General features: G+C 52.9%; 2 protein-coding genes across 2 annotated transcripts in view; one reads left to right on the plus strand and one right to left on the minus strand.

The window, feature by feature from the left end:
- LDAH (lipid droplet associated hydrolase) overlaps positions 1–14,813 on the plus strand; it is a 285,265-nt gene that overhangs the window by 104,673 nt on the left and 165,779 nt on the right. The window lies entirely within an intron of this gene.
- On the minus strand, positions 1,448–11,967 carry GDF7 (growth differentiation factor 7). The gene is made up of 2 exons (XM_081907247.1): positions 11,604–11,967; positions 1,448–3,582 (listed from the first exon to the last, which is right to left on the minus strand). The coding sequence occupies exons 1-2, from the start codon at positions 11,950–11,952 to the stop codon at positions 2,609–2,611; spliced, it is 1,323 nt and encodes a 440-aa protein (XP_081763373.1). The 5' UTR covers positions 11,953–11,967; the 3' UTR covers positions 1,448–2,608.

Consider the following 14,813-nt stretch of genomic DNA (forward strand, 5'->3'; position numbering starts at 1 on the left):
GGTCTTTTGAAGAACTGAAGACTGCTGCTCTAATGTAACCAAGAAACAGAAAACCTAGATGAGGCCAGTTATACAATTAGGTTTTGTCAACATCAGGGAAAGAGGGATTTCTTATGGCAGGAATGGGGAACTTGTGGCTGGTCAGATGTTGCTACAACATTTTCCATCACCCCTGGCCTTTCGCCATGCTGGCTGGGACTGATGGGAGTCCAATATCATCTGGAGGGGCCCAGGCCAACATCTGGAGTCCTCAGCCCCAAATGCTGTTTAACCTGCTCCCATCTGCAGGCCAGTGAAGAAACATCTGGCAGGGGTATAGAGGAATTTAAAGCAGGAATGGTCAGCTAGCAGCCTGTGAACACAATCTAGCCCCTGCTCTTGCCCGTGGAAGCCTTGCCTGCCTAGACTGAGAGCCTTGGTACAAAGACATGATAACCTATATCACTTATGAAAAAGCAGGAAAATGTCTTCCAAGCTGGGAGAGTGAGATGGGCAGACAAAAGATTCCACATTTGCTGTCTTCGCATTTTGTGAGTCATTCTCCGGGCATGGATAAATTCTGAGAACATGCGCTCTTTAACTGTCAAACCCTCATTGACATGTAGCAGCTTTATATCTAACAGGGAATAGGGGATGTATTCACAATACACTTCCAGGCCAGGACAACCATCAGAGAAGCCCTGAGAATTCAGAAATTGGCCACCCACCAAGCATGGCCAGTGGATTTTCATCTCCAAATACAGTGAATGCTTGGGTTGCGAACATGATCCGTGCGGGATGCATGTTTGCAACCTGCAGCGTTCACAACCTGCAGCGGCATGTCTGCACATGCACGGGTTGCAATTCGGCACTTCTGCGAATGCGCAAAAAGCAATTTAGTGCTTTTGCGCATGCGCAACCACCGAAACCTGGAAGTAACCCGTTCCGGTACTTCCAGGTTTTGGCGGGTCCGTAACCCAAAAAAACGCAACCTGAAGCGTCTGTAACCCAAGGTATGACTGTAAGTCCTATGAAAATCCACCAGGGTTCGGGGGGCGGCCAAGGATTTGTTGATTAGCAACACATGATCCCTATGCATGTTGACTCAGAAATCCCAAGGAATTCAATGGCACTCCCAGGCAATTATGCGCACACAACAATATCAGCCTTACACTGCAATATGAAATGTGTGTACAGTGGTACCTTGGTTCTTGAATTTAATCCAGTCTGGGAGTCTGTTCAACTCCTGGAACTATTTGAAAACCAAGGCACAGCTTCCAGTTGGCTGCAGGAGCTTCCCGCACTCAAGCAGAAGCTGCGGAAGCCATATTGGACGTTCGGCTTCCAAAAAACGTTCGCAAACCAGAACACTTACTTCCAAGTTTGAGGCGTTCAGAAGCCAATTTGTTCAGGAGCCAAGCCATTCAACAACCAAGGCACCACGGTACTTAAGTAAGACCTTCTTATTTCAGTGGGATTTGCCTCCATGTAAGCGTTCAAGATTTCACCTGAGAGCAGACTCCACTGAACGCAGAGGGAACCACTTACTTCCTGGTGATTATGCCTAAGAGATTGTGCAGCTAAACAACATACTGCCCGTTTCTTTGATATGCCACTAGAGGCAAGCAATCTTCCAAAAGAAAGAAAAGTCAAGGAATGTGGGGGGAGAGAGAGGGAAAAGGGGAAAAGAGAGGTGTCACAGAGCAGTGGTGTCCAAACTGTGTTCAGGGGCTCCTCCGAAACGTTATCGCAGATGGGTAATGGCAGACAAACTGCTTTAAAAGATGGCTGGTCCACCACTCTCAATCTTCCCCCATAACATGCAGCCCCAGAGATATGTTTGGTGGGTTGCAGGCCTCTATTCACACAGGAAACTGACTATTGAGAACTGTGTGCCGCCTAGACAATCTACCACCAACACTCTCAAAACAAAACAAAACCATGAGCAAAAGTGAATATGAAATGGCTTCACTGGAGATAAAAAGCTTGAAAACCACTACTTCTGATTATTCATACGCACACACACACTCACACACGCACAACGGTTCACCTCAGCTAACCTCCTAGACTGGTTGGCAAGGGTGTTTCTCGAGACTGTCATCCCATTTCCTTCTCTTAAAGTGCCCATTTGGTGGGGTGCAGACTTACAGAAGGGTGCTAGGTCACTCACTCATTGTCTAGGGGGAAAAGGTCACTAGCATCTGCAGAGGGAGGGAGGAAAAGAGAGGAAGCCTGCAAAATCCCCCCTTTTCCACATGCCAGCGGTGCCACCTGGAACAAAATATTGAGGGGGGGGGGGCAGGGAAGCTCCGCCTCACATAATCGATCAGATGATGATGGGCAGGCACACCATTTGAATGGCAATGCCTATCAACTTTGGGGAGGGGGCAGGCGCCCTGGAATATTATATGGGGAAGGGTCCTAAGAAGATGGCTCCTCTTTGTGCCACACACGCACAATGCACGAGTGCCGTCGGACCAGGCAGCCAAAGGCAGGATATCGAGGCGAATCTGGGCATCTTCTTAACTCGCTGCATGCAAGAGGCGCGCCACTGAGCCGGGAAGCGAAGCAGGCGAGGATGGGGGAGGAGGAGGAGGAGGAGGAGAGGCCTTCGCTTCTTCCGACGCCGCTACCTGCAGCCGCACGTCTCCACCACCATATCCTCGTACTGTTTGTAAACCACGTTGTTGCCGGAGTCTATGTACAGGATGCTGATGGGGCTGAGCTTGGACGGCACGCAGCAGCTGGGCGGCGTGGCGTCGGGGTCCATGGAGTTCATGAGCGTCTGGATGATGGCGTGGTTGGTGGGCTCCAGGTGCGAGCGCAGAGGGAAGTCGCACACGCCGTCGCAGTGGTACGCCTCGTAGTCCAGGGGCGCGATGATCCAGTCGTCCCAGCCCAGCTCCTTGAAGTTGACGTGCAGGGCTTTCCGGCTGCAGCGGCTCTTGGCCTTCTTGCCGTGGCCTCGCCCCCCGGCTGCCCGGCCCGCCAGCGTGGTCCTCCGACGGCGGCGCCGCTGCTGCTTGGCTAGGGGATCTTGTCCCGAGTCAGGGGGCTCCAGCAAGAGCCCGGGAACGCCGCCCAGAGCCTTGATCTTCTCTCGGATCTCCTTGAAGAGGTTCTCCTTCCGCTTGGTGCGCGAGAAGACCACCAGCAGCGCCCTCTCGTGCGGCTCCGACGGCTGCTCTCTGCGGAAGCCCAGCTGTCCCGGCGGGAGGAGTCTCCCGGACTGCTCCGAGACGACCCTCAGGAGGAAGCAAAGCGACGGACGGGGGTGGCGGGGGCTGCCGCCTTCCTCGGCCCCACCCGTCAAGGCTGCCCACACGTCGAAGACTTCCCACTTGTTGGGCGACGAGGAAGAAAGGCCTTCGGAGTCCAAGAGGTCGCCGGCCCTGGAGTCTAAGAGGCCCGGTTGGTGGCTTTCCCCTTCCGGACAGGAGGAGAGCAGCAGCCGGTGAAGGAGGCCTTCTGGGGAGGTGGCCAAGCTCCGGTTTCCCGGGGGCTTGCGCAGGATCCGCAGCTCGGCGCCCACCACCTCGTCCAGCTCGGGCAGGCTGGAGATGTCGAAGAGGTAGCGCTGCGCCGCTTCCGACGGAGAGTCATCTGCAGAAAGAGAGGAGGGGGACAGAAGGAAACGTGAATCAAGAGCAAGCGCAGAGCTGTGCGCCCTAAAAGCCGCGTCTGGCCCGACGGCGCGGTTGCCTTGTTACCCGGGCCTCTCCCTCCAATTAAGACCTGGAACCTGGAAGTGTCTCTTGGGGACTTCAACTGCCATCAACCCCAGCCAGCAGGGCCAGTGGTGGGAGCTGTCGTCCAGCAGGATCCCGGGAACCCTCTGCCGCGAGTCTGGATTCTCCTGGATCAGGCTATGCGTACTTACCAGGCATCAGTGGCGTAGCGTGGGGGGTGCAGGGGGGCCGGCCGCACCGGGCGCAACATCTGGGGGTTAGGGTTAGGGGGCGCAAATCCACGGGTTAGGGGGCGCAAATCCACGGGTTAGGGGGCGCAAATTACTTGCCTTGCCCCGGGTGCTGACAACCCACGCTACGCCACTGCCAGGCATGGCCCCTGAATGCGCCTAATTGGCTGATAGGAAGCTGCTGCCTATGAAGCGAACTCTACTTTGTCAGTTGCCGGGCCAGTAGCGCCCCAGTTCTGAGACTGTATGGTCATCTGTCATGGATGTTTTCGCTGAGTTTCCTGTATTGCAGAGGGTTGGGCTAGATGACCCTGGGATCCCCTCTAAGTCTACGATTCTATTTGTTACGGGAGAAAGAAAGGGCTTATTTGATCCCTACTGCTGCTCCGCCGGACATTCAAGGGGAAGGGATGCGTCTGACAGTTCAGTTAAGCCCCGCGCTTCTCATGTATAGACAGGGTGGGCAATTGTGGGACTGTTTACAGAGCAGCTCCTCCTAAACTCGTTCTCGCTGCTCAGGCCTGGTGGAATGTGCAACGTCACCTCTGAGCGTGTGCAGAAAACCCGGTCTAAGGTTGCCGGGCGGACAGCGCAGCTGAGGGGAAAGGGCCGTGCGTTTTGGACCTGCTTTTCGTCTCCTTTTCGAAAAACAAGCCCCTGGAGAGGCTTGCCTTTGAAACAGACGAGCCTGGGTCCCTCCCTCCTCTCGCCAGCCCGCGCCTTCCTTCGGGGAGAGACAATGAGAAAGATCTTTACAGTAACCATCTGTATTTATTTCCCAGCCCTCGGATCGAGCAGGTTCTGGAAGGTTGTTTCATGTCTTTTTTGTCTCCTCCGTGCCAAGTTAAACATTTTCCCAATCTGCCAAAGATCATTTTGTTCACGTGTGTGTCCATCTATATCCTTGGAGTTGGGGGCGCAGAGAGGAGAAAGAGGACGAGCCGCGTTAGTTAGGGGTCTGACTGCTGTTGAAGGGGTCTGACCCTGCGCACATATTCTTAACCCTTTCCCACCCGCCCTCCCAGGTAAATGTTCCAAGCCGGACGTGGCCCTTTTCCTGGGACTGATTAAACCCATCAGACGTGACAACAAATAAACACAATCGGATTAAAATAAATAAAAGGAGGGAGGAGGAGAAGGGGAAAGAAGATTTCCTCAAATGCGGCCCCTCCGGCACAGCACCACTACGCGTCGCTTCTTATATACACGCACAAAACGGGCATTGCTGAAAATACGCTGAGCGTCTATTGGAATCATTCTTACAGCGCGATCCTATTCATTGGCTCCAATAGGTTGCTGCCTCCGAATCACGATCTTAAGTGTATTGCTGGGGAAGCCACTCTCAAAGAGGGGGGGGGGGTGTTGGGTCCGATCGAAGTTGGGTCTTCCAACTAGGAGCCAAGAGCCTGTATTGGCTCCACAGCTTCGCGTTTGAGAGGATACGTGTCCAGGGATTTCAATTGACCTTCTCCCTGTTCCAGATTGACTCGCTCTTCCATTTTTCCCTTGCTAAGTAAATCCTGAAAGGGTGATGATAACCCACCCTTCCAGCTTGACTTTGAGAACGGGAAAGAATGGAGAGCTGCTGAGAATCATTTAAAAGATCTGTTGTTGTTGCTGCTGTTTTTAAAAAGTGATCATATCTTGGAAGAGAGAGAAAGTGGAGCTCTTTAAATACCTGGTGGGGCGGACGCTTAGAGTATTGATCGTTTGGTAAAGGTAAAGGGACCCATGATCATTAGGTCAAGTCGTGGCCGACTCTGGGGTTGCAGCGCTCATCTCGCTTTATTGGCCGAGGGAGCCGTACAGCTTCTGGGTCATGTGGCCAGCATGACTAAGCAGCGCACGGAAATGCAGTTTGCCTTCCCGCGGGAGCGGTACCTATTTATCTACTTGCACTTTGATGCGCTTTCAAACTGCTAGGTTGGCAGGAGCTGGGACCAAGCACCTGAGCTCACCCTGTCGCGGGATTCGAACCGCCGGCCTTCTGATTGGCAAGTCCTAGGCTCTGTGGTTTAACCCACAGTGCCACCCGCGTCCCACTTTGGTTGTTCAGTAGCCATCTTCAAAAATCTGTCACATGGAAGATGGAGCAAGCTTGTTTCCTCCTGCTCTGGAGGGTAGGACTCGAATCCATGGCTTCGAGGCACAAGAAAGGACATTCACACTAAATAACAGGACGAAGTTTCTGACAGTAAGAGTTGTTAGAAAGTGGAACGGACTCCATCGGGAAGTGGTGGACTCTCCTTCCTTGGAGGTTTTGGGGGAGAGTTTGGATGACCACCTGTCATGGATGCTTTGGTTGAGATTCCTGCATTGCAGGGGCTTGGACCAGAATCCTCAAGGACCCCTTCCAACTACAATTCTATGATAAGAAGGAACATTTCATTGATGTCTTAATTCATATAGCCCAGGGCTTTCCTGGGGAACTCAAATCAAAGACCCCCTTACGCACTGGGGTGGAAAACATCTCCACTAGGGTGGAAAACACCGGGCTGAGTTGTTTGCTCCCCCCATCCGCCCCCAAAAAATCTGACGTAAAAGTTTGGATAGGAACAGATAAGGAGAGGAGGAGACCCCTTTGAATTGCTCAGCTGGTTTCAGTTTTGCTTTGAAACTCCCAGAAACCGCAGCCTGCGGGACCTGCGCTGCGCTCTTGGAAACAGATTCCTAAGAGGGAAAGCAAGCAGCTCGGACAGATATTCCCCGGCGTCGAGTCCTCCTTCCTCTTGGCCTTCAAAGAGAGATTTGGGGGGGCCCTCTCAGAAGCCAATGGGCCTGCACAGAGGGCTTCTCGGTTTCAGCCCCCCCCCCTGAAAACCGGGCTGCTTCCGACGAAGGCTTTCCTTTTCCTTTGTTGGCACTGAGCAGAGCCGCGACCCAGCCCAAGTCCCACGAGATTCCAGTAACCATATTCACAGTGGGGGTTTTCCCGTGTTGCCGCAAAAACTTGCCAAAAGGGTATTAAGACACCTTAAATGCCGGCAGTTTTACCGCGGCGAAAGTTTTCAGGAACCGCATAAGCTTCCAGTCTTCAGAAGCTTATGCTGCAATAAATGGCTCCGGTTTTTAAGTTCTCACAAAACCCATTGCTTTCAGCAGGTGCTTCACCTGTTCAACTCTCTCAGGTGGGGTGGATTAATTTATATATGTTTAGAATGTGCGTAAACTCGCAGACCGGAATGCAAACAGACCCACTTTTTCGTGTTTACTCTTCTAGTACTGTATAAACGGGAAGAAATAAGCTGCTGCTTATGATATTTACTAACGGGAGGGTCCAGCCACGCAGCTGGTCCCCTAGACCTAGATACACGCAGGAGCGAGGAAGCTATGGTTTTCCAGATGTTGGTGGACTTCCAGCTCAACCAACATCTGGCCAATGGGCAGGTGGTCCAACAATATCAGAAGGGAGGATGGGACATTTTCCCCAATCCCCACCCCTGGATTTAGCTGATAGATGAGATTGATTTTATATATCTCCTCTGGAAAGGAAGTTCACTTTTATTTCACTCATACGTACTTTAATTTTGTTCATATGCAAACCTCGGTGATGCAAACCTCGGTGCGTAATTAAATCAATCGATCAAACGACTAAATATTGCACGGTTGGAGCTCGTGCGACTCAAGATCTCTCGGTATGCCTCTCTTTAAAACCAGGTCACCGATCTACCGTTTAAACCTCTGAAATTGCAGAGCATAAATCGGTCTAATTCCGTTAACTTCAGTGTTGAAGTCTGAATCAGATACAACAGGAGCATTTTCAGTCCTCCTGGGACGGATAGCATCCTTTATGGGAAAACTTACTGGTACACCATAGCTACAAATGCCCCCTTAGGTTATATCCACCAAGGGATATAGGTTGGATCCCTTCCTAAACATTCTCACTAGGAAGTTAACCCCCCTTGATATTCCATGCTGAGCTGGGTTTGGCCGCTAGATTATTTGCGAGCAATCATTAACGAACGGGGAGATCTTTCCAACAGCGCCTGGCGATGATGACCTGCTATTCAACCCATTCAGACACGACAATTTCAGGAGGAATTTCGTATGTGTGTGCGTGCTAAGTCTTCAGTTACCCTGAATTCAGTTATGCTAAATTCAGTTATCCTGCGCCCAAAGCCCACATGCCTCCTTTTCAGCTCAAAAGGGACAAGCCGGAGTTATGGTTAGCCTGGCGGCGCCCTAATTTTTTAAGGACAGCGGAACCTCGAACCACGGACTCGCGCGCTCGCCTCCCTTTGAGGGCTCCGGGCTCTCTCTCCCTGAGGCAGACCGTCTTCATGGGTGCTGGGGGACCCATAAAGAACAAAACTTCGCCGAACTCACATAGCACTTCCTTTCAGCTATATAGCCCGGGATCCCCTTTTGTCCTTTCTCTTTTTTTAATTCGCTTGTATTCTATTCTGAAGCGTATCGAACCCTTCCACGTTTATATGTCTCCACCAGCCAGGTTGATCGGTGCAAACTGCCCCCATCAGCCTGAAAAATTGGGTTTTTCGTTCTGCTAGAAATAGCGCGCAACTCTGGCGCTTCCCCCGCACCCCACCCCAAAACTAAATTAACTCCTGGCTTATGGTCTCCTCTCCACCACCCGCAATAAAGAACGACTTGGGGTGCACCGCGCGCGTTTACCGGGAAGTTTGCTCCCCAATAAGAATGCTTAGCAGCGCAGCCTTTGACAAAAAGACGAATAATGTCCCGGAACTCCTATGGCAGAGAGGGTTACAGCCTAAGTAGATACACAGTTGTATTTTATTTTTTTAAATGCTTAACTTCGGTTGGGTCGCGCGTTCTCTCTCTTATTTCTGCGACTTCGCCGTTTATTTTTCATTTGATCCCGTTTTGAAACACGGGTTTGTGCGTCAGCCTCGGCGCAAACTCATGGGAAGGGGACTCACACGAATAAATAGGTGTCCCAAAGCCGAACACAATTAAAGCGCCGTTAAGCGCCGGGGCTCTGCAGAGGAATCACAGAATTGTTGAGTTGGAAGGAACCTCAAGGCCCATCCAGCCCAACCGCCTGCACTGCAGGAATCTCAACTGAAGCATCCGTGACAGATGGCTACTGAGCGCGTGTTTACATCGCTCCATCTTCAATCTGATGGTTTTAAAACTGGCTGGATTGTGGCCGGTTAAGTAAATAAAATAGCTGCTGTCAGAAGCAGAGTGGAGTGGAGCACTCAAAAGCGGCTTGAGATGTTGGTTAGTCCGCTGCAGGCGAAAACAAACCATTTCCGCCCCGCGGAGCAGGCGCGGTGGGTTGTTTTGCTTTTGGATTTTTTTACGTTTTTGGTGAGAAATTGGCCTCTCCCTTCAGTTCCTGCGTGTCACCTTCTTCCCAAGAGGGGTCGCGTGCCAAATGGCTCCGGGCAGGGCAAGCGGGACAGGGGTTGCGGTGGGAGGCAGTGCGGTGGGAGGCAGGCTGAAGCGCCCCCCCCCAACTCGAAATGCGTTTACAGCGTCCTGAACCTCTCCACACTTTAATGGCTCCTCCAGCGCAGATTAATGCGCTCCAGATGAACCAAACTGTAAAACAAAGCGCGCGAGCCCGCGCACCCTTCCCCCACCCCACCGCACCGCTTCCGTACCTTGCCAAAGTTGGGGGAACAGGAATGCCACCACCCAAGACTAGGACCCCCCCAAAGCTAAAGGAAGGGAAGCGACGTGGGTGGGTGCGGGGGGAATAAAGTTGCTCTACGTTGGTCTTACCGCCCCAGGTGACGGGGTGAGAGGGCTGCCCCCTCCCTAGCAACCTGGCTCTGCCAGCCCAGGAAGAAGGAGGGCGCAAAGTGGCGCGCGACGCGTGGGGAGGCGACTGGAACCGTGCGTCTTTTGCAGGAGCGCGGAGCGCACTGCCTGGACAAGAGTCCCGCCTGCCCAGCGATGCTCTGGGGAAGAAGGTGGTTCAACCCTCCTCCTGACCCTTGCAGGCAGGTTGCGCTCTGTTCCGCGGCGGAGCTGTATTTGCATGAGGAAGAAGGCGCCCCCGAGGATTGGTCGCCCGGCGGCCACCGCCGCCTCCCCCCTCCCTCCTTTGCCTTACACCTGCTATCTCCACCCACTCCGTCGTCCAGCCAGCAAACCAGAAGCACCTCAGCTCTCTTTGCCCGACGCCAGGTGGCCTCCCGAGTCAAAGCGGGCCGCTGAGCTGTCACGCTCGCTGGGTGCCAAAAGCTGGCCCACCCACTGGCAGAAGAGAGAGGGCCCGGAGAGGGAAGCGGCGGGACAGCGCTGAGCCCTCTGCAGTCTGCAGAAAATCCGCCACACAGTGCATTTGGACAGATTTTTCTTGCTTCTCGCTTCAGCTGAAAAATCTTATCTGGTCCGGTCTGACCTCTTTTCTGCTCTCAAAAAAAATATTGGTCCAGTTCTCCCTCCCTCCCTCCCCCCTCTCCCTTCCTTCCTTCCTTCCTTCCTTCCTTCCTTCCTTCCTTCCTTCCTTCCTTCCTTCCTTCCTTCCTTCCTTCCTTCCTTCCTCAAGCTCCCTTTGGCTCTCAAAAGCAACCGATTGTCAGAGAACGAATGCCAGCCTCTGCAGAAATCTTTGCAGCTCTTGAGCAGAACTCCAACATTTGACTTCCCATTAAACCCCTTGGATTTGGGGTGAGCAAATCCTCCGCAGTTGTGGGGTTGTGTCCTATCAGGTTTGGGCTGACCGCAGTTTTAAATAGACCCCTCTGCTTTCGCGGCTTGGATTTAAAACAAAACTATTTCCAGCTTTACATTTCCTTGGCTGTTTTCGTATGGTCGAATTGCACGCTCATAGGACTGTAGCGGCAGCAATTCTCTGGGTTTCCCCGTCCTCTCCCTATATGCTTTTGCTTCGGGCCAACATTTATTTAACAGTTTGGGTTCACATTAAGTCCGTCCCGCCCCAGCTTGAGGATACACGGGGTATTTTTCTCGAAACCTGTGGGGTGTGATGTACACACAAATATTATATATATTAATGTTTTGCTATTTAAAACCACCAAAAAACAACAACAACCAAGCAGCGACTCTCTTTTTCTTTCGAATTAGCAATATTTAGACCAACCTCTCACTCGCAGAGTGCAGAGAGACGAGGTCAGTATTACACAGTCGAGGGGCGTTTGTTGCTTGGCATTAAATCGAGATTAATATTTCAGATCGTTTAGAGAGTATTAGCTGAAAGAACCGAGAGTAACTTTTCCAAGTACTTTGCATCAGATTTGGACCGCTACCCTACCCCAAGAGGTTGGCAATGTTGATTTCAAACTAACCATTCCGAGCAAGAATCCCGATTCTCGCTTTGGAGTGGAATTGCAAGGTATCCAATCCAAATCGGAACACCCGGCGTAACTGAAGGTCGGGCGCTTGCCCGAGGCAAATCGAGGTCCTTTCCTTCTCTCTCCTCCACCGTTTAAAGCAAGAACTGGGTTTAACTGGGGCGATCCCGGTCAGATTCTTTGTTCGCTGGGAGGGGGCGGGTGAAACCTGCAATCCTACGCAAACCGCTTACTTGGGGATTTGACCACAGGAGGAGAGGGGGAAGCGTCTCAAGCGAAGCGGAACTCACTTCGGAGACAATGAGCGCAAGAACCGGCTCCCACAAACAGGATCCCACCTGTCCTGGGCAGTCCCACCTGTCCCCTCGCGCGGGGCTCGACGGCTCCTGCTCCAGGGCGCAGGTGCGCGCTGGGCATCCCAACCCATCCCACCCACCACCCTACCCGGGCTGGCTCACCTCGCGGCTGCGCCTGGTCTACGAAGCCCGTGACGGTGTCCGCTCGTCCGCCTCCTTCGACGGCGGGCACAGGAGGCTCCTTGCTCCGGGCCAGGCTGTGGTAAAGCGCTACCATGTAGTCGTGAGGCACCACCGTGCCGTTGCGGAACGCGCCTTCGCGCTTCGCCTTCCAGGCTGCCGAGGCGGCGGCGTCTCTGACGTCGAGGTTCTCCTCGTCGGCGGCTGCCGCTTGCGCTGCCGAGGCGGGCAGCAGGGGCCTGACGGAGGCGGCGTCCAGCTGCCACGGGCGCAGGCGGCAAGCGCTCCAGAGGCAGTAGAGGCAAAGCGCCGCGGCCGCTCTCAGCTCCATCCTCTCGCCGTCGCCGTCCTTGCCGTCTGAAGCAGCAGCAGCAGCAGACAGAGCTCGGCGGGCTCCGGGCGGCTTGCGCAGGGGCTTTGAGGGCTCCTCGGACTCCCCGGCCGCTTTTTAACATTGTGTTCACAATCCACGCCGACTCCGCCGACAGCGGCAGGAGGCTTTTTCGGACCCCGCGCAGCGCCCCCTGCCGAGCGGCCGCCGCTTGGCAACGACGGCGCTCAAGCCCTCGGACGCCGCTCCGCCGCGCGCGCAACGAAAAACCCAGAACCAAAACACAAACATTGTTGAGTCATATATTTGCTTTTTTTGCAAGAGCTCCTTCCTGCCTGCCCTCTTCGGTTTTTTTTGAAAAAATGTTTCTCTCTCTCCTAAAAAAAGGGGAAAAAAGAAAACCCCCTTTTTAACTGAATCCGTCGGAAATAACACCCGTAACAAACTGGCCGAGGTGTTTTCGACGTGCGCCCGTTGCCAACTGGGCAGAGCGCAGCCGGGTGCCAAGAGGAGCGCCTCGGAGGACACGTTAAAGGGAAGCGGATCGTGCAGAGAAAGAGGCAGAGAGATGTCCAGAGAGGGGTTTTCACCCGGAGCCCGAGGGGGCGGGGGTCCCTCTTTCTCCCAAGGTGGCAGGAATTGGACGCACCCGAGAGGAAGTTACACAGACTTTATAAACTTCCCTGAACTTGCAGAGGAAACGCGCTGCGTTTGCTGATTTCCCCCCTCCTGCTGCTCTGTGTCCTTTTCGATAGAAATCAGAGATCATTTCGCCAGCACCAACAAAAGAGATGTTAAAAGGGGGAGGGAAAAAAGAGCGCGCGGGGGGGGGGGAGAGACACCCCCTGGCAGTTTAATCCAGGAGAAGCATGTGTGTTTGTGTGTGTGTGTGTTAGGAGGAGTGGCATCGTTTTGCTCTGGGAGTGAGGCCCCGGTGAGGAGTTACTTGCAAGAATCATGCTTCGAATTGGCTGTCGCAGAGAGGACCACTCCTAGCATTCCTTGCACCAAGGGCGCTGCTCGATTTAAACCGCTGCTGTTTCTAGTTTTTCATCATAGAATCGCAGAGTTGGAAGAGACACCCAGGGTCATCTAGTCCAACCCTCTGTAAGGCAGGAATCCTGCCTACAGCCAATGGGGGAGGGAGGTCTCCAACCTCCAACCTTCCAATTAACAGCCAGACACACTGTGCAATTGTGGGCTGTGTGTGTCTTTGGGTAGGGGCAACAACTGATAGTTTTAATTGCCCTTTGTAAGCCGCCTTTGCAATGAAAGAGGCGTAAAAAAGTGACAGAAAGGTTGTTACTCTTACTACCAGTATTGCAGTACAGTGGTACCTCGGGTTAAGTACTTAATACGTTCCGGAGGTCCCTTCTTAACCTAAAACTGTTCTTAACCTGAAGCACCACTTTAGCTAATAGGGACTCCTGCTGCCGCTGCGCAGCCGCTGCACGATTTCTGTTCTCATCCTGAAGCAAAGTTCTTAACCCGAGGTAATATTTCTGGGTTAGCGGAGTCTGTAACCTGAAGCGTATGTAACCCGAGGTACCACTGTAGTGCTATTGCTGTGCTTTTCCTCCTCCACAGATCTTTGCTGCGTTTTAAATGCTGCTGCTGTGGATACGTACTCATTAAGCCACAGAACAGCCACCACCCTAACCACAAGGAGCGCGCATTCGTTCCCCTGCGAACTTGATTTCGAACCAACCTAAACCTGTTTCATTTCGCGCGCGGGTGCAAGTTGGAAGCGTTTCATTTAAGCAGAGATCGTGTGGGGGACGGAGACGGGGACGAACCTGTGTGACTCCAGATGTGACTGGAGTAAAAGCTATGCTGGAGGCCAACTTCTGGAGACCCCAACCTTGAATGATGCAGGAAACAGTGGCACCCAAATTGGACACGCCTTAAATAACAACAACAAAAATCGTTCCAGGGTGTAGGGCCACGGGGCCTGTCTCCTCCTCCTCCTCTTCAATTGAGTGGGACCCATTTCTTACCGAGTCTGTATGTTCAGGGGCAGACTGAGAAAAGGGATCTTTTTTAAAAGTCGAGGCTGGTTTCTATCACCAGCCAAAATAAAGTATTTCAGAATTTCAGAAGCCAGTTCCTCGCTTCTGTGGCCTGTTTGGCACCGCCGTCCTTAAACCAAGAGTTTGTCGGTGATGCTGGCAGAAAATGGTCGTTAATCTTTAGGACAGAAGGAGATCCTCGCTTGAAAGGGGGGAAATGAAGTCGCTCAAATCTCTCTCTCTCCGCCCCCGCAAAGCCGCCCTCCCGCCTGCCTGAGCGTTAATGTTTTGTTTTCTCTCCTCTCGAGGGCTTCCTTGGTAAAATTCAGATGTTTCCTTGGATCCCAGTTAAAATAACAAACCGCGGTATTGACTCGGATGTTATTTCAAGTTTTCTCAGCCCTTTGCGGGGTGTGTGTGTGTGTGGAGGGCGGAGTGGGGAAGGGAGGGGGAAAGGAGAGAGATGGGGAATGTCTGTTTTCTCCACAAATAATAAAACAACACCCAAAGCATCAAGATCGGCGGCGGTTAATGCCATCAATCGTTTTGGGAGCGCGCTGCTAGGGAACAGATTTGAGAGATCAGGGTTCGTTTCGCTCATTCTGCAAGGGCTTGGCCACGCTAAGGGCTTGTGGCTCTCTGGTGGGTGTTTGCGGGGTCTTCGTGCCCCTGGCACAAGCTGCCGTGATTGGATTCCTTACCACCAGAGCAGTCTTCTGTCTAAATGATGCTCCTGTATAATAAAAATATAATGCAGTCAGCAAGAGGAATGGCGAGTTCTGCCGAGCGAGGAGAGTGGCCTTTCGCCCAGTCCATCCAAACCACACAGTCTGCAAAAAACAACAACAAAAC

Source organism: Podarcis melisellensis (assembly GCF_964234715.1).
Source record: "Podarcis melisellensis genome assembly, chromosome: 3".
NCBI lineage: Eukaryota > Metazoa > Chordata > Lepidosauria > Squamata > Lacertidae > Podarcis > Podarcis melisellensis.

Excerpts from the sequence above, each read along its gene's own strand:
- GDF7 (XM_081907247.1), bottom strand. The coding sequence starts at position 11,952 with ATGGAGCTGAGAGCGGCCGCGGCGCTTTGCCTCTACTGCCTCTGGAGC. Across the intron at positions 3,583-11,603 it reads AGACCAGGCGCAGCCGCGAG|ATGACTCTCCGTCGGAAGCG; the intron begins GTGAGCCAGCCC and ends CTCTTTCTGCAG.